This window comes from Felis catus, chromosome C1 (genome assembly GCF_018350175.1).
Source record: "Felis catus isolate Fca126 chromosome C1, F.catus_Fca126_mat1.0, whole genome shotgun sequence".
Taxonomy (NCBI): Eukaryota; Metazoa; Chordata; class Mammalia; order Carnivora; family Felidae; genus Felis; species Felis catus.
The window spans coordinates 218,068,618-218,084,568 of record NC_058375.1 but is presented as its reverse complement, the minus strand read 5'-3'; the positions used below and the strand labels follow the sequence as shown (position 1 = coordinate 218,084,568).

General features: G+C 50.2%; 1 protein-coding gene across 7 annotated transcripts in view; it reads left to right on the top strand.

Annotated features, from left to right (window-relative positions):
* The window catches only part of COL6A3 (collagen type VI alpha 3 chain), an 80,746-nt gene that overhangs the window by 36,241 nt on the left and 28,554 nt on the right, over positions 1-15,951 (top strand). For all 7 annotated transcript variants that reach the window (XM_019838939.3, XM_023259855.2, XM_023259856.2 and 4 more), the window contains 14 exons: positions 1,405-2,019; positions 3,166-3,765; positions 4,570-4,907; positions 6,050-6,128; positions 7,234-7,379; positions 8,809-8,901; positions 9,544-9,597; positions 10,532-10,603; positions 11,569-11,595; positions 11,944-11,988; positions 12,108-12,161; positions 12,618-12,680; positions 13,542-13,607; positions 13,966-14,019. In XM_019838939.3, the coding sequence (XP_019694498.3) occupies positions 1,405-2,019; positions 3,166-3,765; positions 4,570-4,907; positions 6,050-6,128; positions 7,234-7,379; positions 8,809-8,901; positions 9,544-9,597; positions 10,532-10,603; positions 11,569-11,595; positions 11,944-11,988; positions 12,108-12,161; positions 12,618-12,680; positions 13,542-13,607; positions 13,966-14,019 (2,306 nt within the window). The remainder of the gene's footprint in view (positions 1-1,404; positions 2,020-3,165; positions 3,766-4,569; positions 4,908-6,049; positions 6,129-7,233; positions 7,380-8,808; positions 8,902-9,543; positions 9,598-10,531; positions 10,604-11,568; positions 11,596-11,943; positions 11,989-12,107; positions 12,162-12,617; positions 12,681-13,541; positions 13,608-13,965; positions 14,020-15,951) is intronic.

The window sequence follows — 15,951 nt, the reverse complement described above, 5'->3', positions numbered from 1 at the left end:
TTCTACAGGAGAACCCAAGGCCTGGCTCTGTGTGCTGGGTCAGCTTTTCTCTTTCTCAATGTAAATGGCTGAGTTCTATGACTTGCTCAGCTTTTGCTGTGCTGTGTTTCCGTTACAAGTAGCCCTACGATTTATGAAGCAAAAGACAGGCTGAACTTGTTGAGTGGCAACATAGGACTAGTTAATAAAATAGCCTCCAAGAAGTACCTAGAATTCTAACTAAAAGGAAAACATGGCTCATCTTTCCCAGGACTTTTGGATTAGTTTTGTAGCTAAAAATAGACTCACGTAAAGAAAATAGGGGAATTAACAGTGAAAACAAAAAAATTGTATAAATGCTAGGGATATGTGGGCAAGAAGAAATACCATGAGTCAAAAAAAAAAAAAAAAGAAATACCATGAGTCAAACACCTGGGGAGCTGTTGTGGCACACTGGGAGACAGTTGGCATTCTCCGGGTGTCACTACCTAAGTGGTGGCCTTGGACAGAGAGGACTTTTGACCTTAGCTGGCTCCCTTTTCTTGTACACCAATGATGTTCTGGGAGATCTTGATTCCTTCTGGTGTAACAGCTCATGATTTTGTAGATTCTGGTAATCCAGTTGCTAAATGCTGTTTACATTTTTAAAACTGGTTGTAACCCAGACTTCAAAGCCATAATTAAAATAGAGTAAACTTAGAAACTTTTGGAGAACTTCGAAGATTTTTTTTTTTTAATTTTTTTTTCAACGTTTATTTATTTTTGGGACAGAGAGAGACAGAGCATGAACGGGGGAAGGTCAGAGAGAGAGGGAGACACAGAATCGGAAACAGGCTCCAGGCTCTGAGCCATCAGCCCAGAGCCTGACGCGGGGCTCGAACTCACGGACCGCGAGATCGTGACCTGGCTGAAGTCGGACGCTTAACCGACTGCGCCACCCAGGCGCCCCCGAAGATTTTTAAGAAGTGGAAATTGTTTTGGTGAAAAAAGCCCAATTTTTAATGAGGAGTTAAAAAAATTTAATGTTTATTTATTTTTGAGAGAGAGAGAGAGAGAGAGAGAGTGAGAGAGCAAGCAGGGGAGGGGCAGAGAGAGAGGGAGACACAGAAACCAAAGCAGGTTCCGGGTTCCAAACTGTCAGCACAGAGCCCGATGTGGGGCTTGAACTCATGAATCGAACTGTGAGATCATGACCCGAGGTGAAGTCGGATGCGTAACTGACTGAGCCACCCAGGTGCCCCTTAATGATTAATTTTAAAAAGCTCAAGAGATAAACACATGTGCGTTAGCTTGTAATTTTAATGCTAGTTAACACTGTGCAAGATAGTGCAAGATAGTTCCGAGCTCAGAAACAAAAGCAGAAACAAAGCCAAAGAAACACCAGTCACATACTGAGTTTTCCTCTTCCTTTCTTTCTATCCACAGATGTTGAGAGTGATGCTGCAGACATTGTCTTCCTAATTGATAGCTCTGACAACGTCAGGCCAGATGGCATCGCGCATATTCGGGACTTTGTTAGCAGAATTGTTCGCAGACTCAACATTGGCCCCAACAAAGTGAGGATTGGGGTTGTACAGTTCAGCAATGAGGTCTTCCCAGAATTCTACCTGAAGACCCACAGATCCCAGGCCCCTGTGCTTGATGCAATACGTCGCCTGAGGTTCAAAGGGGGGTCCCCGCTGAATACCGGCAAAGCTCTGGAATTTGTGGCAAGAAATCTCTTTGTCAAGTCTGCTGGGAGCCGGATAGAAGATGGCGTACCCCAACACCTGGTTCTGTTTCTGGGCGGAAAATCCCAGGATGATATTTCCAGGTTTTCACAGGTGATTAGCTCCTCAGGGATTGTGAGTTTAGGGGTAGGAGACCGAAATGTTGACAGAACAGAGCTGCAGACCATCACCAATGACCCCAGACTGGTCTTCACGGTGCGAGAATTCAGAGACCTCCCCAACATAGAAGAAAAAATCATGAACTCTTTTGGACCTTCCGGGATCACACCTGCACCTCCAGGAGTGGACATACCGTCTCCCTCACGGCCAGGTATGACCTCTGGGACACATAACCACAGAGTGTGACATCTGTTATTTTTTAATTGAAAAAAAATGCAATTAGCATGTATTTTAATAGTTTTCTTGTGTTATGGTCGTTGCTGCATATAATATTAGAAACCAAATCCTGGAAAAATGACTTAGTTGGAACTGTAGAAGGAAACATAACCCGGAAAGCATAGGGTCATTAATTCTTCCCTGAGGCTTCTTTTTTTTTTTTTTTTTTTTAAATTTTTTTTTTTTTCAACATTTATTTATTTTTGGGACAGAGAGAGACAGAGCATGAACGGGGGAGGGGCAGAGAGAGAGGGAGACACAGAATCAGAAACAGGCTCCAGGCTCTGAGCCATCAGCCCAGAGCCCGACGCGGGGCTCGAACTCACGGACCGCGAGATCGTGACCTGGCTGAAGTCGGACGCTTAACCGACTGCGCCACCCAGGCGCCCCAATTCTTCCCTGAGGCTTCTATGAGGCTAGTTGTAGCCCCGCTGAAAGGTTCTATGAAGGTGCATTGAGGACTAACCACAGATTCACTGGCTCTCAGAATAGGACAGCATCTTTGAGGTTGGCCAATCCATACCCCTCTTTTACTCCAGTCTTCATTGTTTGATTATAATTAGGAAATTACCATCAAATGCCTTTCATTTTTGGCGGGCTTCTATGGAGCTCTTAGCATGCTGGCAGGCAGCCCTTCCAAGGTGTGTAGGGTCTACTTCCAGTCTTATTTCTCCCAGCCCTTTTTCGTTCTGCCTCTAGCATATCTCTCCCGACACCTGTCAGACACCATTGTTTATTTCTGACCAGAAGGATCATGTTTAGTGGCATTTCCTAAAACATCTGAGTTCATGGACCGTTGAATCTGCCATAATGCCCTTTTGCATGGGATAACCAGGACTCAGTTCTCAGTTTCCCTGAGTCCTCCTGCCTCCTAGCTTTTTGTTCAGATGATTTATCATTTATCTTCTTGTTTTTAGCATGATGGTGGCTGTGAATTTGGGCCCTGTAGAGGCATGGAATAAAACAAAGGTGTCTGCTGTGAACGAGTTATAAGAATGCCTTTTTCCAGTTATTTTACACTTTGTGTATTTGTTCTGGATATGGAAACCAAACTTCTCATTTCCATTTTAACCGCTTTTAGAGAAAAAGAAAGCAGACGTTGTGTTCCTGTTGGACGGCTCCATCAATTTCAGGAGGGACAGTTTCCAGGAAGTGCTCCGTTTCGTGTCTGAAATTGTGGACACGCTGTATGAGGGGGGCGACTCCATCCAAGTGGGGCTGGTCCAGTACAACTCGGACCCCACCGATGAGTTCTTCCTGAGGGACTTTACCACCAAGCAGCAGATTATCGACGCTATCAACAAAGTGGTCTACAAAGGGGGGAGACACGCAAACACCAAGGTGGGCCTCCAGCACCTGCGGCTGAATCATTTCGTGCCGGAGGCGGGCAGCCGCCTGGATCAGAGGGTCCCTCAGATAGCATTTGTGATCACGGGCGGGAAGTCGGTGGAGGATGCCCAGGAAGCCAGCCTGGCTCTCACCCAGAGAGGTGTCAAAGTGTTTGCCGTGGGCGTGAAGAACATCGACTCAGAGGAGATTGGGAAGATCGCATCCAACAGCGCCACGGCGTTCCGTGTGGGGAACGTCCAGGAGCTGTCTGAGCTGAGCGAGCAAGTTTTGGAAACTCTGCATGATGCGATGCATGAAACCTTATGTCCGGGTGTGACCGATGTTTCCAAAGGTAACCAATCCCCTTTAGGTACATTTTCATCCTGTCATGCCAATGTGGAGCATCTGTTGAGAGGGAGAGAGAGAATCCCAAGCAGGCTCTGCACTAAAAGCATGGAAAGCAGTGTGGGGCTTGAACCCACGAACTACGGCATCGTGACCTGGGCTTAAGTCGGACACTTAGCCGACTGAGCCACCCAGACGCCCCTGGACCTAGTTTAGATATTTAGATGCCCGCTGCTGGCCTATGGATTCCTTGAGCCTTTGGCTGCTTCAGGCATTCTGCTTACCCAACTGTGTGGGTTGGATCCTGGTAACCACTTAGCCCCTGTTATCGATAAGGATAACTTATCTTTCAGGGTAAGAGTGGAAGTCTGTATTTTCTTGATCTTATAAGACGTATTTTCCCCCTCTATTCTTGAATTCCCCAAATTACTCAGACTTACTGATCCCTGTTTCTGTTTATAGGCTCCTTAGATCAACTATTTGAGTTCAGAGTATTTGAGTTCTCAAGTGCATTTCATTTAAAGCACAATCTTGAGATGGATGTAAACACCTGCTGTAGAGCAGGCCAAAAGTGATGAACACTCCAGAAAAGCAAACACTTTAAAATGGCCTTCGCTTTCAGTTCCTGAGAGTCAGCACTGGTGTTCCCTGAGAGAGAGGCAGACTGAATTGCTTCTCAAAGCTCATACATAGAGGATCTCATTTTGCCCTCGAGCGTGATGCCCGGTCCACGTCCCGGGGCTGTGGCTGTGTATTGGACCCATCTCGGCCTCCTCGACTTAGAGCTCACTGCCTCCTTTCCTTTTTGCAGTCTGTAATCTGGATGTGATTCTGGGGTTTGATGGGTCAAGGGATCAGAACGTATTTGTGACCCAGAAGGGCCTTGAGTCCAAGGTGGACACCATCTTGAATAGAATCAGCCAGATGCAAAGGATCAGCTGCACCGGCGGCCAGATGCCCACTGTGCGCGTGTCGGTGGTGGCCAACACGCCCTCGGGCCCCGTGGAGGCCTTTGACTTTGCCGAGTACCAGCCGGAGCTGTTTGAGAAGTTCCAGAACATGCGCAGCCAGCACCCCTACGTCCTCACTGCGGACACGCTGAAGGTCTATCAGAACAAGTTCAGACAGTCCTCAGCAGACAATGTAAAGGTGAGCATGGGCTCCCCCCTTGTTCCAGGTTCCCAGTTTCTGGACTTGTACTGGTCAGGAGGAGCACCTCCGTGTCCAGAAGCCCCTTACCCCCAAGTGTTCTTCTAGAAGCGCTTTTCATGTTTGATGGGGTTGGTGGTGCCTGAACGTAAAAGTGCTTTATCGTCATCTGGTCATAAAAGTCCAAAATGTGATATCTGTCCCGTTTCAATAGTTTTACTTATGCTCTAAAAAAATCCTGGAAATCAGTAATTAAGCTTGATTGAGCTGAATTTATGATTAATTCCTGTTTGATTATTGTCCTACCCGTTGAGTACATCACGCTCTTCTCTCATTCTCTCTGCATGTATATGTACCTACATACAGATATATACATATATAGCATGAGTGCACACACACACACACACACACACACACACAGGCACACACACAGCATTAGTCTTCTAGAGCTGAGAAGACATATTACTACAGAATGGGTGGCTTAAACAACAGAAATGTATTCTCCCAGTCCTGGAGGCTGGAAGTCTGAGATCAGTCTCTGCTGGGTTGGTTTCTTTGGAGGCCTCTCTCCTTGGCTTGCGGATGGCCACCTTCTCCTTCTGTCTCCATTCGAGCTTCCCTCTGTGTGTGTCTGTGTCCCAATCTCTCTTAGAAGGAGACCAGTCACATCGGATTAGAGACCGCATGGTCCCAGTGGCCTCACTGAATTTAATGACGCTTTAAAAGCTCTATCACCAAATACAGTCATATTCTGAGGGACTGAAGTTTAGGGCTTCGACATATGACTTTTGGAGGGACATGGTTCAGCCCATAGCGTGCACGCACGCACGCATGCGCGCGCGCACATACACACACATTTCTAGAAGCTACATCACATACATAGGAAAATGAGATGAATACTGTTTTTATTTTTATTGTAATTTTTTTTTTTTAGTAAATCAAACAGCACCATATACCCACTTCGTTTATCCCTCCTTTAGTGCATGGTATTAAAGAACCATGAGTGGGGATGATTGTTTCTCAACGTTGGCCCCAGTCTCCTCAACTGTGGATGGAGGGTTTGAATGGGCCTATCTCCCCGACCCCCGGGAGGTCATTTCTTTGTAATTTGGGCTGGGGTTTGACACCTCTTTTGCTTTTAGGTGGTCATTCATTTTACTGATGGGGTGGACGGAGATCTGGCTGATTTACAAAGGGCGTCTGAGGATCTCCGACAAGAAGGTGGGTCGTGGGCTTTCCAAACAGGAGAAGTTGGCCTGGGTGAGGCAGGGACACCACCCTGCTGGAGTCCTCTGGGGGACCCGGGGGACTCCTCCTCGCAGCCTGGCCCTCTGTCGCCTCCCTGGGGCTACTGTGGTTCCCCTTCGTGCCACAGTCGGCTTCCTCACCAAATCCTGACCCAGGACCCTCAGGCTCTCAGACTCATTCGGGTGGTAGAACGTCTTGAAAGCATGATGCTTTTGCAAAAGAACATGACTTCGTGATTACCGCTTGAAAACATTACAACTTAAAGCAGAAAATGCACTTTGCTCTAAAATAAACAATGAAACCACATCTTCCAGATTTAAGGTAACTAGACAGACAAGGATGCCCATTATCAGATGTAATATCTGTTTATTTGGTTTGGAATCTGGTCACACTGATTATCACAAAGTGAATGCCAACACCGGAGGCTCACAAAAAGCATAACTTATCCTAAGAGTGTTCTCTTTATTAGCTGGCTTTTCCTGAGCCAAGAGGACGAGATTGCTACTATCTGGTGTTGGGGGTGTGGTGTGGCAACTCTCCCCGAAGCACACCTGAGTTTTGTCAGAGTTGGAGAATCTACGTATGAATGCGTTTCATGGTGTCACTTCCTGTATTTCTGCTGATCAGTTTAGTTACTGACATTCCTTGAACAATTGCTAGAGAATTCCAAAGTTCCAGTATTTTAACTCTTCAGAGAAGCTAACTGGTTTGATTCAACATGTTTTAGGTAAAGGTCACATTTTATACTGAAGTTTTCTTTAAAGCAGTTTTTTAATGTTTATCTTTGAGAGAGAGTGGGAGAGCGAGAGAGTGCGAGTGAGCATGAGAAGGGGAGTGGCAGAGAGAGGGAGACACAGAATCCGAAGCAGGTTCCAGGCTCTGAGTTGTCAGCACAGAGCCCGACGCGGGGCTTGAACTCACGAACCGTGAGATCATGACCTGAGCCGAAGTTGGACGCTTCACCAACTGAGCCACCCAGGCACCCCTGAAGTTTTTTCTTTTAAAAAAAAAGGAGGGAAAAGCCATGGTGGTTCTGGAATGCCCAGCTGAGCCGCACCGAATGTGCCTCCCCCTGCAGGCGTCCAAGCTCTGATCCTGGTGGGCCTTGAACGTGTAGCCAACTTGGAGCAGCTGATGCAGTTGGAGTTTGGGCGAGGTTTCATGTACAACAGGCCCCTGAGGCTTAACCTGCTGGACCTCGATTATGAACTGGCGGAGCAGCTCGTGAGTTTTTGTGTCTCTACACACAAAGCGGTCAAGACACCAATTTTTTCTGTCATTTAAGATCACGAAGGCATTTCTGTTTGTTTGTTTGTTTGTTTGTTTGTGAGGTGAATGGCAGAGGGGCCCTTTGGGTGGGTAATTCGGTTTATTTAATTCACTTGGGACCTGCCTTGTGGCCATCCCAGGCGTGAGTCCAGAACACGGAGGTGTCCAAGAGCTGGGAAAACAGTGAGCTGGAAAATGGGTCTCTAGGCATGCTGGTGGTGTTACCTGACAGTTTCCTCTGCTCCCTTTCGTGAGAACCTTTCCGTTCATAAGATGGCTGGGAAGGCAAGACATCAGAGTGACTGTCCCCAAACAGGAAACTGTCCTCAGCATCCAAAAGTTACATGTGAAAATAAGACGATGCAGGAAAAGAAAGGCCGTTTCTGGGCAGAGGCATCTCCCTTGTCTTCTCTCCTAATTTCCTTTGGAGCAAATAAAGGTGCCCTCATGAGGCATCCTATTGCTGGGGTTCAGCCTCTCTCAGCTGGAGGTGCTAGCCCTGGGGCCGGGAGTGGGTGGGCTTTTTGGGGGATGTGGGGCTGAGTGGTCAACTCGGAGATTGCTTTCTGGTGGCAACAGTGAGCTGGAGGATAAACTGACTGTTCCTTCTTCCCTCCTGCATTCTTCCTAGGGCTGGAATTGGGATGTTATTTTTTTATTGGGTGGAAGGAGGTTGCGTTAGTTGATGCATCCGGGCCATGGAGGAAATGAAAACTCTAGGAAGCCCGCTGTGAGAAAAGTGTTTGAGCACCACGAGTTTAGCAGATGGAAATGTTGGTGGGGCATGCGCTTTCCCAATAAGGTCAGGGGTTAGGATGGGAAGGGAATGTCGAGGGTGTCTGATGAGTGTGGCTGCACTGGTGGCCCAGAGTGGCGGTGCTGGTGGCCAAGAGGCGGGGACCACTTGTGTGTCGGCCCCACACCGCGGCTGTTCCCAAGGTCTCCTCCCAGCTGGAGCCAGTCTGTGCTCTGACCATGGTCCTGAGGAAGGGTGTACGGATCTCCATTGTGGAACCGCATTCTGTCCCGGCCGTATGAAATTTATTTGTTAGGTCTTGCTCTTCGGGGTTTTAAAAATATGTAAGTTATGCTTAACATTTGAAATTTGGATACGTATGGTGGAAACTTTTAGAAATAAGGCCGAGCCTGCGGTGACACCGTGAGTATGGTCTGTGTTACTTTGGTTGCTGTCCATGCTCCTACGTTGGTGGCTTCCCTCTGCCACCCTGACTGCTGAGCAGTCTTGGAGGAAATGCTCTGTGGGAAGAAGATCATCTCTCACCGTGAAATCCACGTACATTGATTTTGACCTTCACGGCGTATTTATGCTTTTTTTTTTTCCTAGGCATTTGTTCAGACTTGAACTTTCTTTTCCTTTTGGTAGGACAACATTGCTGAGAAAGCTTGCTGTGGAGTTCCCTGCAAATGCTCCGGGCAAAGGGGAGACCGCGGGCCCATTGGCAGCATCGGGCCAAAGGTAGGCTGGCTTTGCCCTTCTCTGACGTCTGGGACTAGATTTCAGGAGAGTCCGAAGGGGTGCAACATGAGGCCTGAGGGGTGCTGAATGTCTGCTGCCTTCTCTCTTTCCTTGGGGTGAGGGGGTCTGTTTATCATTTTATAAAATAATGTTAAAATCAGGGGCCCCTGGGTGGATCAGTCAGTTGATTAATTGTCCGACTCTTGATCTCACAGTTCATGAGATCAAGCCCTGCATCGGGCTCTGCACTGACAGCATGGAGCCTGCTTGGAATTCTCTCTCTCCCTCTCTCTCTGCCCCTCCTCTGCTCTCTCTCTCTCTTAAGATAAATGCAAGTAAACTTAAAAAAATAATGTTAAAATTAGTGGGCATCACTGACTGGCATCCTCATTGTGGATGGTCAGCAAGGATTCTTAGTAGGTGTCTAAGTTACAGGAAACTGGCAGGATTTCTTGATGGAGACGAGCCTTAAAGATTCTGATAAATTATGCTGTAACAATAAGAAGAAACCCCAGTTCAAGGGGACACCTAAAGCCGTGCTACATGGTGGCATTGCTCTACCAAGAAAGGGGGGCAGGGCGATATTTGGAGAACAAAGAAAACTACGAGCTTTAACTGAAGCATGAACTTACTCTGTTCTAGGGTATTCCCGGGGAAGATGGCTACCGAGGTTATCCTGGTGACGAGGGCGGACCCGTAAGTACAAGATGGCTTGTTCTTTAAGCTTTTATTGCCTCCTTGTTTCTCACTCATTGGGGTTGAATTGTGGGGCTCATAATCTGTTCCATTTCCAATGACTTTCCTACTGGGATAACATCAGTTTCTAACCTCCTTAGCAACTCCACTCAGATTTCTACACTGTGGAGAACAGTGTGACGTCCCCAACAGGACAGATATGGACATGAAGTGCAGGCACTTTGCTGGTCTTATTTCAGAGGGAGAGACTTAATGGCTTCTGAGACTGGGGGCCACCGAGTGTAGCATACCCAGCAGACCCAGACATCCAAGCAGAGAGGGGAGTGAGCCGGAGCAGAGGCGCCCGGGAAACCCAACCAGGGTGGTCGTCGGGGTCACGCCCTTTAAGGGAGGTTTACTGACTTGGGTCATCAGTAGCCAGAGGGTCCGGTTGGGGGTTTGAGAAGCAGTGCCTGGGACAGATGTGGTCCGAGAGGCTTTGAGACACTAGAAAGAAGCCCAGCCCTGGGACGGGGATACAGGGTCCATGGGGAGTGGTGAAGTCACAGGGTCCCAGCGGGCAGTGCTGGGTGTCAGGCTGGCCCCAGGACCCACTGGAGAGCCGGGAACAAGCGACCATGCAGAGGAACTGTCAGGCCCGGGATTCTGTGGGCACCCGACACTCACGCACACCCAGGACCCAGTGACCTGCTCACCCTGGTACCCTTTTGAGCTGCAGACCCTCCCTGGTCCGTCCAGGGGCAGGAACTGCAGGTTCAAGGCCAGGCCCAGGGCCGGGGGTTGCAGGAATGCTGGAGGCCCCACGGGATGGAACAGCATCCCCGCCAGCCCAGCGAAATCCGCTTTCTAGGCCACACCCTCCCAGGGCTTCGCACCCAGAGGAGGCGTGGTGGCCCGGAACTCCACCTTGTAACTGCCTTCGTTTCTCCCGCAGGGTGAACGGGGTCCTCCCGGCGTGAACGGCACTCAAGGTTTCCAGGGTTGCCCCGGGCAGAGAGGAATAAAGGTACCGTGTGCTGAGCCCTGCGTGAGCGTGGGGACCGCAGCCCCAGGGCCCCGCAGGCAGAGGCTTTCAGTGGCATGTGCAGAAGTGAGACAGTTTCCCCAAATGCCTGGTGGGGAGGAAGGCCCCCGGGGCCTTTGTGTCATCCGTGTGCAGCAGCCAGTGGCCTCGCATCGTGGCGAGAGGGCGCACTCTGGCGGGTCAGCGGCACTGGCTGCGCTGGGAAGGGAGCCTGGGAATGAAGGAAGCGTTTTCTTTTTCTCTTTTTCTTTTTCTTTTTTACTTTATATGTCTTTGTATTTTTTTTTTGTATTTTTTTAAATATGAAATTTATTGTCAAGTTGGTTTCCATACGACACCCAGTGCTCCTCCCGGCAGGTGCCCTCCTCGATGCCCATCACCCACCCTCCCCTCCCTCCCACCCCCCATGAAGGAGGCATTTTCTATGGCGTGTAGAGCAGCCAGGAAGGAGTCACAAGGACAGAGAACACGGGCCGGGGGCGGGCGGCAGCGGCTCCAGCCCCCGGGGCCCCCCAGAGGAGCCAGGGTGGTGTCCAGGCGGGGTGGGAGGAAGCAAGAGGGTGGCTCGTGCTGGAAAATTCCTTGTGTGGAACACTTGAATGTGCTTTCTCCTCTGTTTGCTGAGGTTTGAAAGCAGGTGCTGAAGGGAAAGGGCCAGCATGTGGCCAAGTCACAAAGGGGTCTTGTAGCCGGGTCCCTGGCTTTCAGGACCCACCCCTCCTGACCAAGGAGCCAAGAAGGCCACCTGCTCAGGGCCAGGGCAATTAGCCTCAGGATCCCCCACGGGATGGAGAGGGGACAAGGCAGACAGATGAACCCCCGGCACTGAATTTCAGACTCAGGGCTTTCAGGTGGGGTGGGCCCCTCCCTCCACCCCCTGCTGTTCTAGCCTCTTCTCTTTGGCCTTCAGGGAGGAGCTAATGTTTCCCCTTTCCTCTCCCTTCCAGGGCTCTCGAGGATTCCCAGGAGAGAAGGTACCTAAGCTGGTTTTTGTTTTTGAAATTTATTTATTTATCTTCAAAGTTTTTTGGTGATGTTTATTTAATTTTTGAGAGAGAACAAGAGCGAATGGGTTAGGAGCAGAGAGAGAGGGAGACACAGAACCCGAAGCAAGCTCCAGGCTCTGAGCTGTCAGCACAGAGCCTGATGCGGGGCTTGAACCCACGAACCGTGAGATCATGACCTGAGCCGAAGTCGGACACTCAACCGACTGAGCCACCTAGGTGCCCCTCGTTTTTGAAATTCAAAGCGTTCCCCGTTTTGGTCATTTTTCCTTTACCAGATGGCTTTCTCCCCTCACCGTGTGTCTTGTTCCCGTGCAGGGTGAATTAGGAGAAATCGGGCTGGATGGTCTCAACGGCGAAGATGTAAGCAATTTCATACTCTAAGTCCCAACCGCGTCCGGTCCCGAGCATCCCTGTGACTCATGCTTCAGTCTACGGTGGAAATTGTGCCAGGAGTGACGTTTTCTTGTTGTCTTTGACAGGGGGACAAAGGATTGCCCGGTTCTCCTGGAGAGAAAGGGAGTCCCGGCAGAAGGGTAAGTATGTTTCCATAGTGTTTCTGCTATGGAAAAACTAAAAACTTTTCACCTAAGAAAAATTTTTTTTATTCTTGTATGTAAAGACTGCTTCCTCCAGGCAGCCTTCCCTGATGTCCTCTGGGGGTGCTTCCGTGGTGTCTCCTGTGTCCTCTGTCCGTTGTGACAATTACATCGTATCTTTTAGTCTGCAGAGTATATCTCCTAGGGCAGGGACTGACTGTGTTCTGTTTAAATAAATCCCTGGTGCCTGGTCCAGAGTAGGTCCTAGTAAAGATTTGGGATTACCTGAACAAATTGGAAATATTTGGAAGTAAATTTACCTTCATGTAAACGAGTAAACGGGAGATACTCTTCTTTTTAAGATTTATAAACTGAAGAACGTGATTTTTAAGGGGGGAGATACAAATTTGAAACCTTATCTAATTTTTGTCTCTGCTGGTATTTTTTATTTAGGGTGACAAAGGACCCAAAGGGGACAAAGGGGAGAGGGGAGACGTTGGAATTCGAGGTGACCCGGTAAGGGAGCTTTCTCACGGACAGTTTGGGACCCAAGTCTGGGGAGGGGGGTCGTTGGGAAGTGAGTTGGGAGGAAGAGCTTTTAACCAGAGTTTTGAAATTGCTTTAGAATGTGTTGATAATGTACATGGCTTGTCCTCCTCCTACAGTTTTGGAGACACGTTTGCTCTTTAGCTGCAAAGATAGTGTTTGCAAGGCCTGTCATACGAAGGCCTCAGGAATTTCCCTCAAAGGTGGTCTCAAGGCGTTTAATCTAGCGGGGTCGGGTGCTCAGAAAAGTATCAGAGGTGACAAAAATGTAGGACCCTGAGGGGCCACGCCTTGGCCACATCCCCCATAGCCCACCCATCTCACTCTGACAGCCTGATCGTGGGGTCCCAAACCACTCTCAGCCCTGGGCAGTGGGCAGCGGTCCTTCCTCAGCAGGGAGAATAGTGCCTCACCGTCCCTCTTGCCTTGATCTGGCCCGGAGGAGGGAGGTTGGCCGGGTGGGGAGGAGGGAAGCTGGCCTGGTGGGGAGGAGGGAAGCTGGCCCAGGAGGAGGGAGGCTGGCCCAGGAGGAGGCAGGCTGGCCCAGGAGGAGGGAGGCTGGCCTGGGAGGAGGAAGGGAGGCTGGCGGGGCGGGGAGGGGGGAAGGGGGCGGTGGGGAGGAGGGAAGCTGGCCCAGGAGGAGGGAGGCTGGCCCAGGAGGAGGGAGGCTGGCCCAGGAGGAGGGAAGCTGGCTCGGGAGGGGGTTGGCCTATAGGTTTTGTAGAGCCATAGACTGAGAAGGGTGGCAAACTCTTCTGTTTACCTAAGGTGAACTTGAAGTGCCTTTTTCTTGCACACGTGGCTCATGTCCCTGACCTGTGTTGTCTGCAGGGTGACTCAGGACGGGACAGTCAGCAGAGAGGGCCCAAAGGAGAAACCGGAGACATCGGCCCCATGGTACGGTGCTCTGCATCCCCGGACCCCCTTTGCCGAGGGCTCACCCCCAGCCACAGGGGCCACAGAAGTGGTCTTCATGGCTATGGGCACACGAGGTCGGGTGTGGACTGTGTGCCTGGGAAGGCAGTGTCCACCTGCTACCCAGAGGGGCTCCTTTTCTGCAGAATTTATGCCCCTTAGGTATTTACGGAAAGCGCTTCTCAGGCTTGTGCAGACGGCATGACCCCCGTCTAAGGGGTCCCACCAAGCATCCCCCCGGCCTCTGCCGTGTGTACAAGCAACCCCCTTTCCCGTGGTCTCTGGCACAATATGCCAGAGTTGGATGAGAGTCTTACGCTGATTTTTTTCTCCATGTCAGGGTCTCCCTGGGAGAGACGGGGTATCTGGAAGGCCTGGAGAAACCGGGAAGGACGTGAGTGCCTCTTGGGGCTCAGGGGGCTTTGTGGGGAGTCCTAGCAAGTGCCTCCTGAATCACCAACACGATCTGGGGCAGCGTTACTCAGCAACTTTTTACTTGGGGGCTTTGAGGGGGATTTCAAACATGTGGCTAGGCTCTGTCCCGCTAAATATTTAAAAAATCCAAACAGAAGCACAAACTCAGGAGGGAGTGAGGGAGTGAGGGGCAAGAAGGCTGATGGGTTGTATGCTTGTGGGTTTAGTCATTGTTTGTTGGTGCGGCTGTAATTCAAGCGACGACACCAGATTGTGTTTTCTAGTGAATTGCATCAGGCGGTTGCCTTTGCGAGACATTTCGCGAATGTCTGTTGCAGGAGAGCTCATTGCGTCCCTAATCTCTGAGTCCCCTCGAAGAGCTGCTAAGACCAAAGCTAGGTACACGACCCTTGGGAAACCCTTGGCAGCTCCCAGGGCCCCGGGGAACACAGAGCGTGGCTCCAGAGGGGGAAGAGGGTCCCTGCACGGGGGAGGAGTGGTCTGGAAGTTTGTAAGGCGTCAGGGGCAGTCAGGATGGCTCTGCTCACAAGCTGAGAGAGCAGAGCAGCAGCAGGCTGGGTCTGGGCGGCCAAAAATGGTACCTCCGCCGTTTCCCCAGCACCAGCCACGCGGTGAGGGATCCATCAGTGGCTGGACCCTCAGGGGGCTGTGCCCTGAGATGGGGGCTTTTGGAAGGGATGACTCTCACCCGTGATTACATGGTATGCTAGGGGCATAAGTTTTAAAATTGTGCCTTTAGAATTCAGAAGAAAAACAAAATTTGAAAACACCATCTTAGAAGTTCTGAGTGTTACTGCGAGGGAATTGCAAACTGACCAATGAGGAAAGACCCCGCTGTTATAATGAGCCACCCGCTCAGCGTGTGACGGAACCAAAACTTGTTTTCATGAAGTGACTTAAAATAGAGTCCTGCCTGCAGTTTGTTTTATTTCTGCGTGCAAGGTGGAGACTTCGGTTCACCCTTGATGGAGTCAAGGGCTCTTGTCCACCCGCTTCTTCCCTTGCGCTAGGGTGAGGCCTGGCCGGGGGCCTCTGGTTCCTTCCCTTAGGACCTCGCTGTGCCCGGCTCAGGCCAAGGTGAAACGTGTCCTTCCCACCGGGCCACCTCACGTCTCACACAGCCACACTGGGGCTTCTGCGGGCTGCCTCTGGCCTGAGCACTGCGTCACTGAGCACTTAGCCTCTGGTCGTACTCCTAGTTGTGCCCTTTGGGGGAGGCCAGGCAGATTGTTACTCTGAAGGAGCCGCCTGGCCCGTCTCCTTCTCCATTTGTCCATGTGTCATCCGTAGAAGGAGGCCAAGGCCTTCTGTTAAAGAAGTTTCCACCACCGTGAATAATGTTAAAACAGTCACCCCAGAAGGTCTCTGGGCTGGCCCGTTGGGAGTGGAGAATGTCTTTCTTTGGTTGACGCCACAGATGGGCCAAGCCCCATAACAGAGCTGGTGCCTTACAGTGTCCAGAACACTAACCCTTCACCTCACAAAGATACACCCAGGACCTTCATGCGTTCCCGTCCCAAACCTTTCCGATGGAGAGGAAGCCATCACAGAATCGGAATGAAAGCATTGCTTATGCGATGGGCCCACATTTATTTGAACGAAGGGTCACCTCTGGAACATCGAGAAAGATGCTGCCAAGTCATGAGCCCAGACTAAGTACGGTTGGGCTTTTTAGGTTCACGTATGTGCACTCCCGATGCTTTACTTAGCTGAGTGTGTGTTATATTTGGCCAGGAGCGTTTGGAGAGTTTGGGACTCCCTTCCATTATAATTGACGTATTTCATTACTTCTGCCTGCAGTTAGGAAAATGGTTGAAAAACAGACAGGTTGACATTACCATTTTTACATCCTTTTTTGAAATTGGCTGGGATCGTGCAGCCAGAAGGAGTC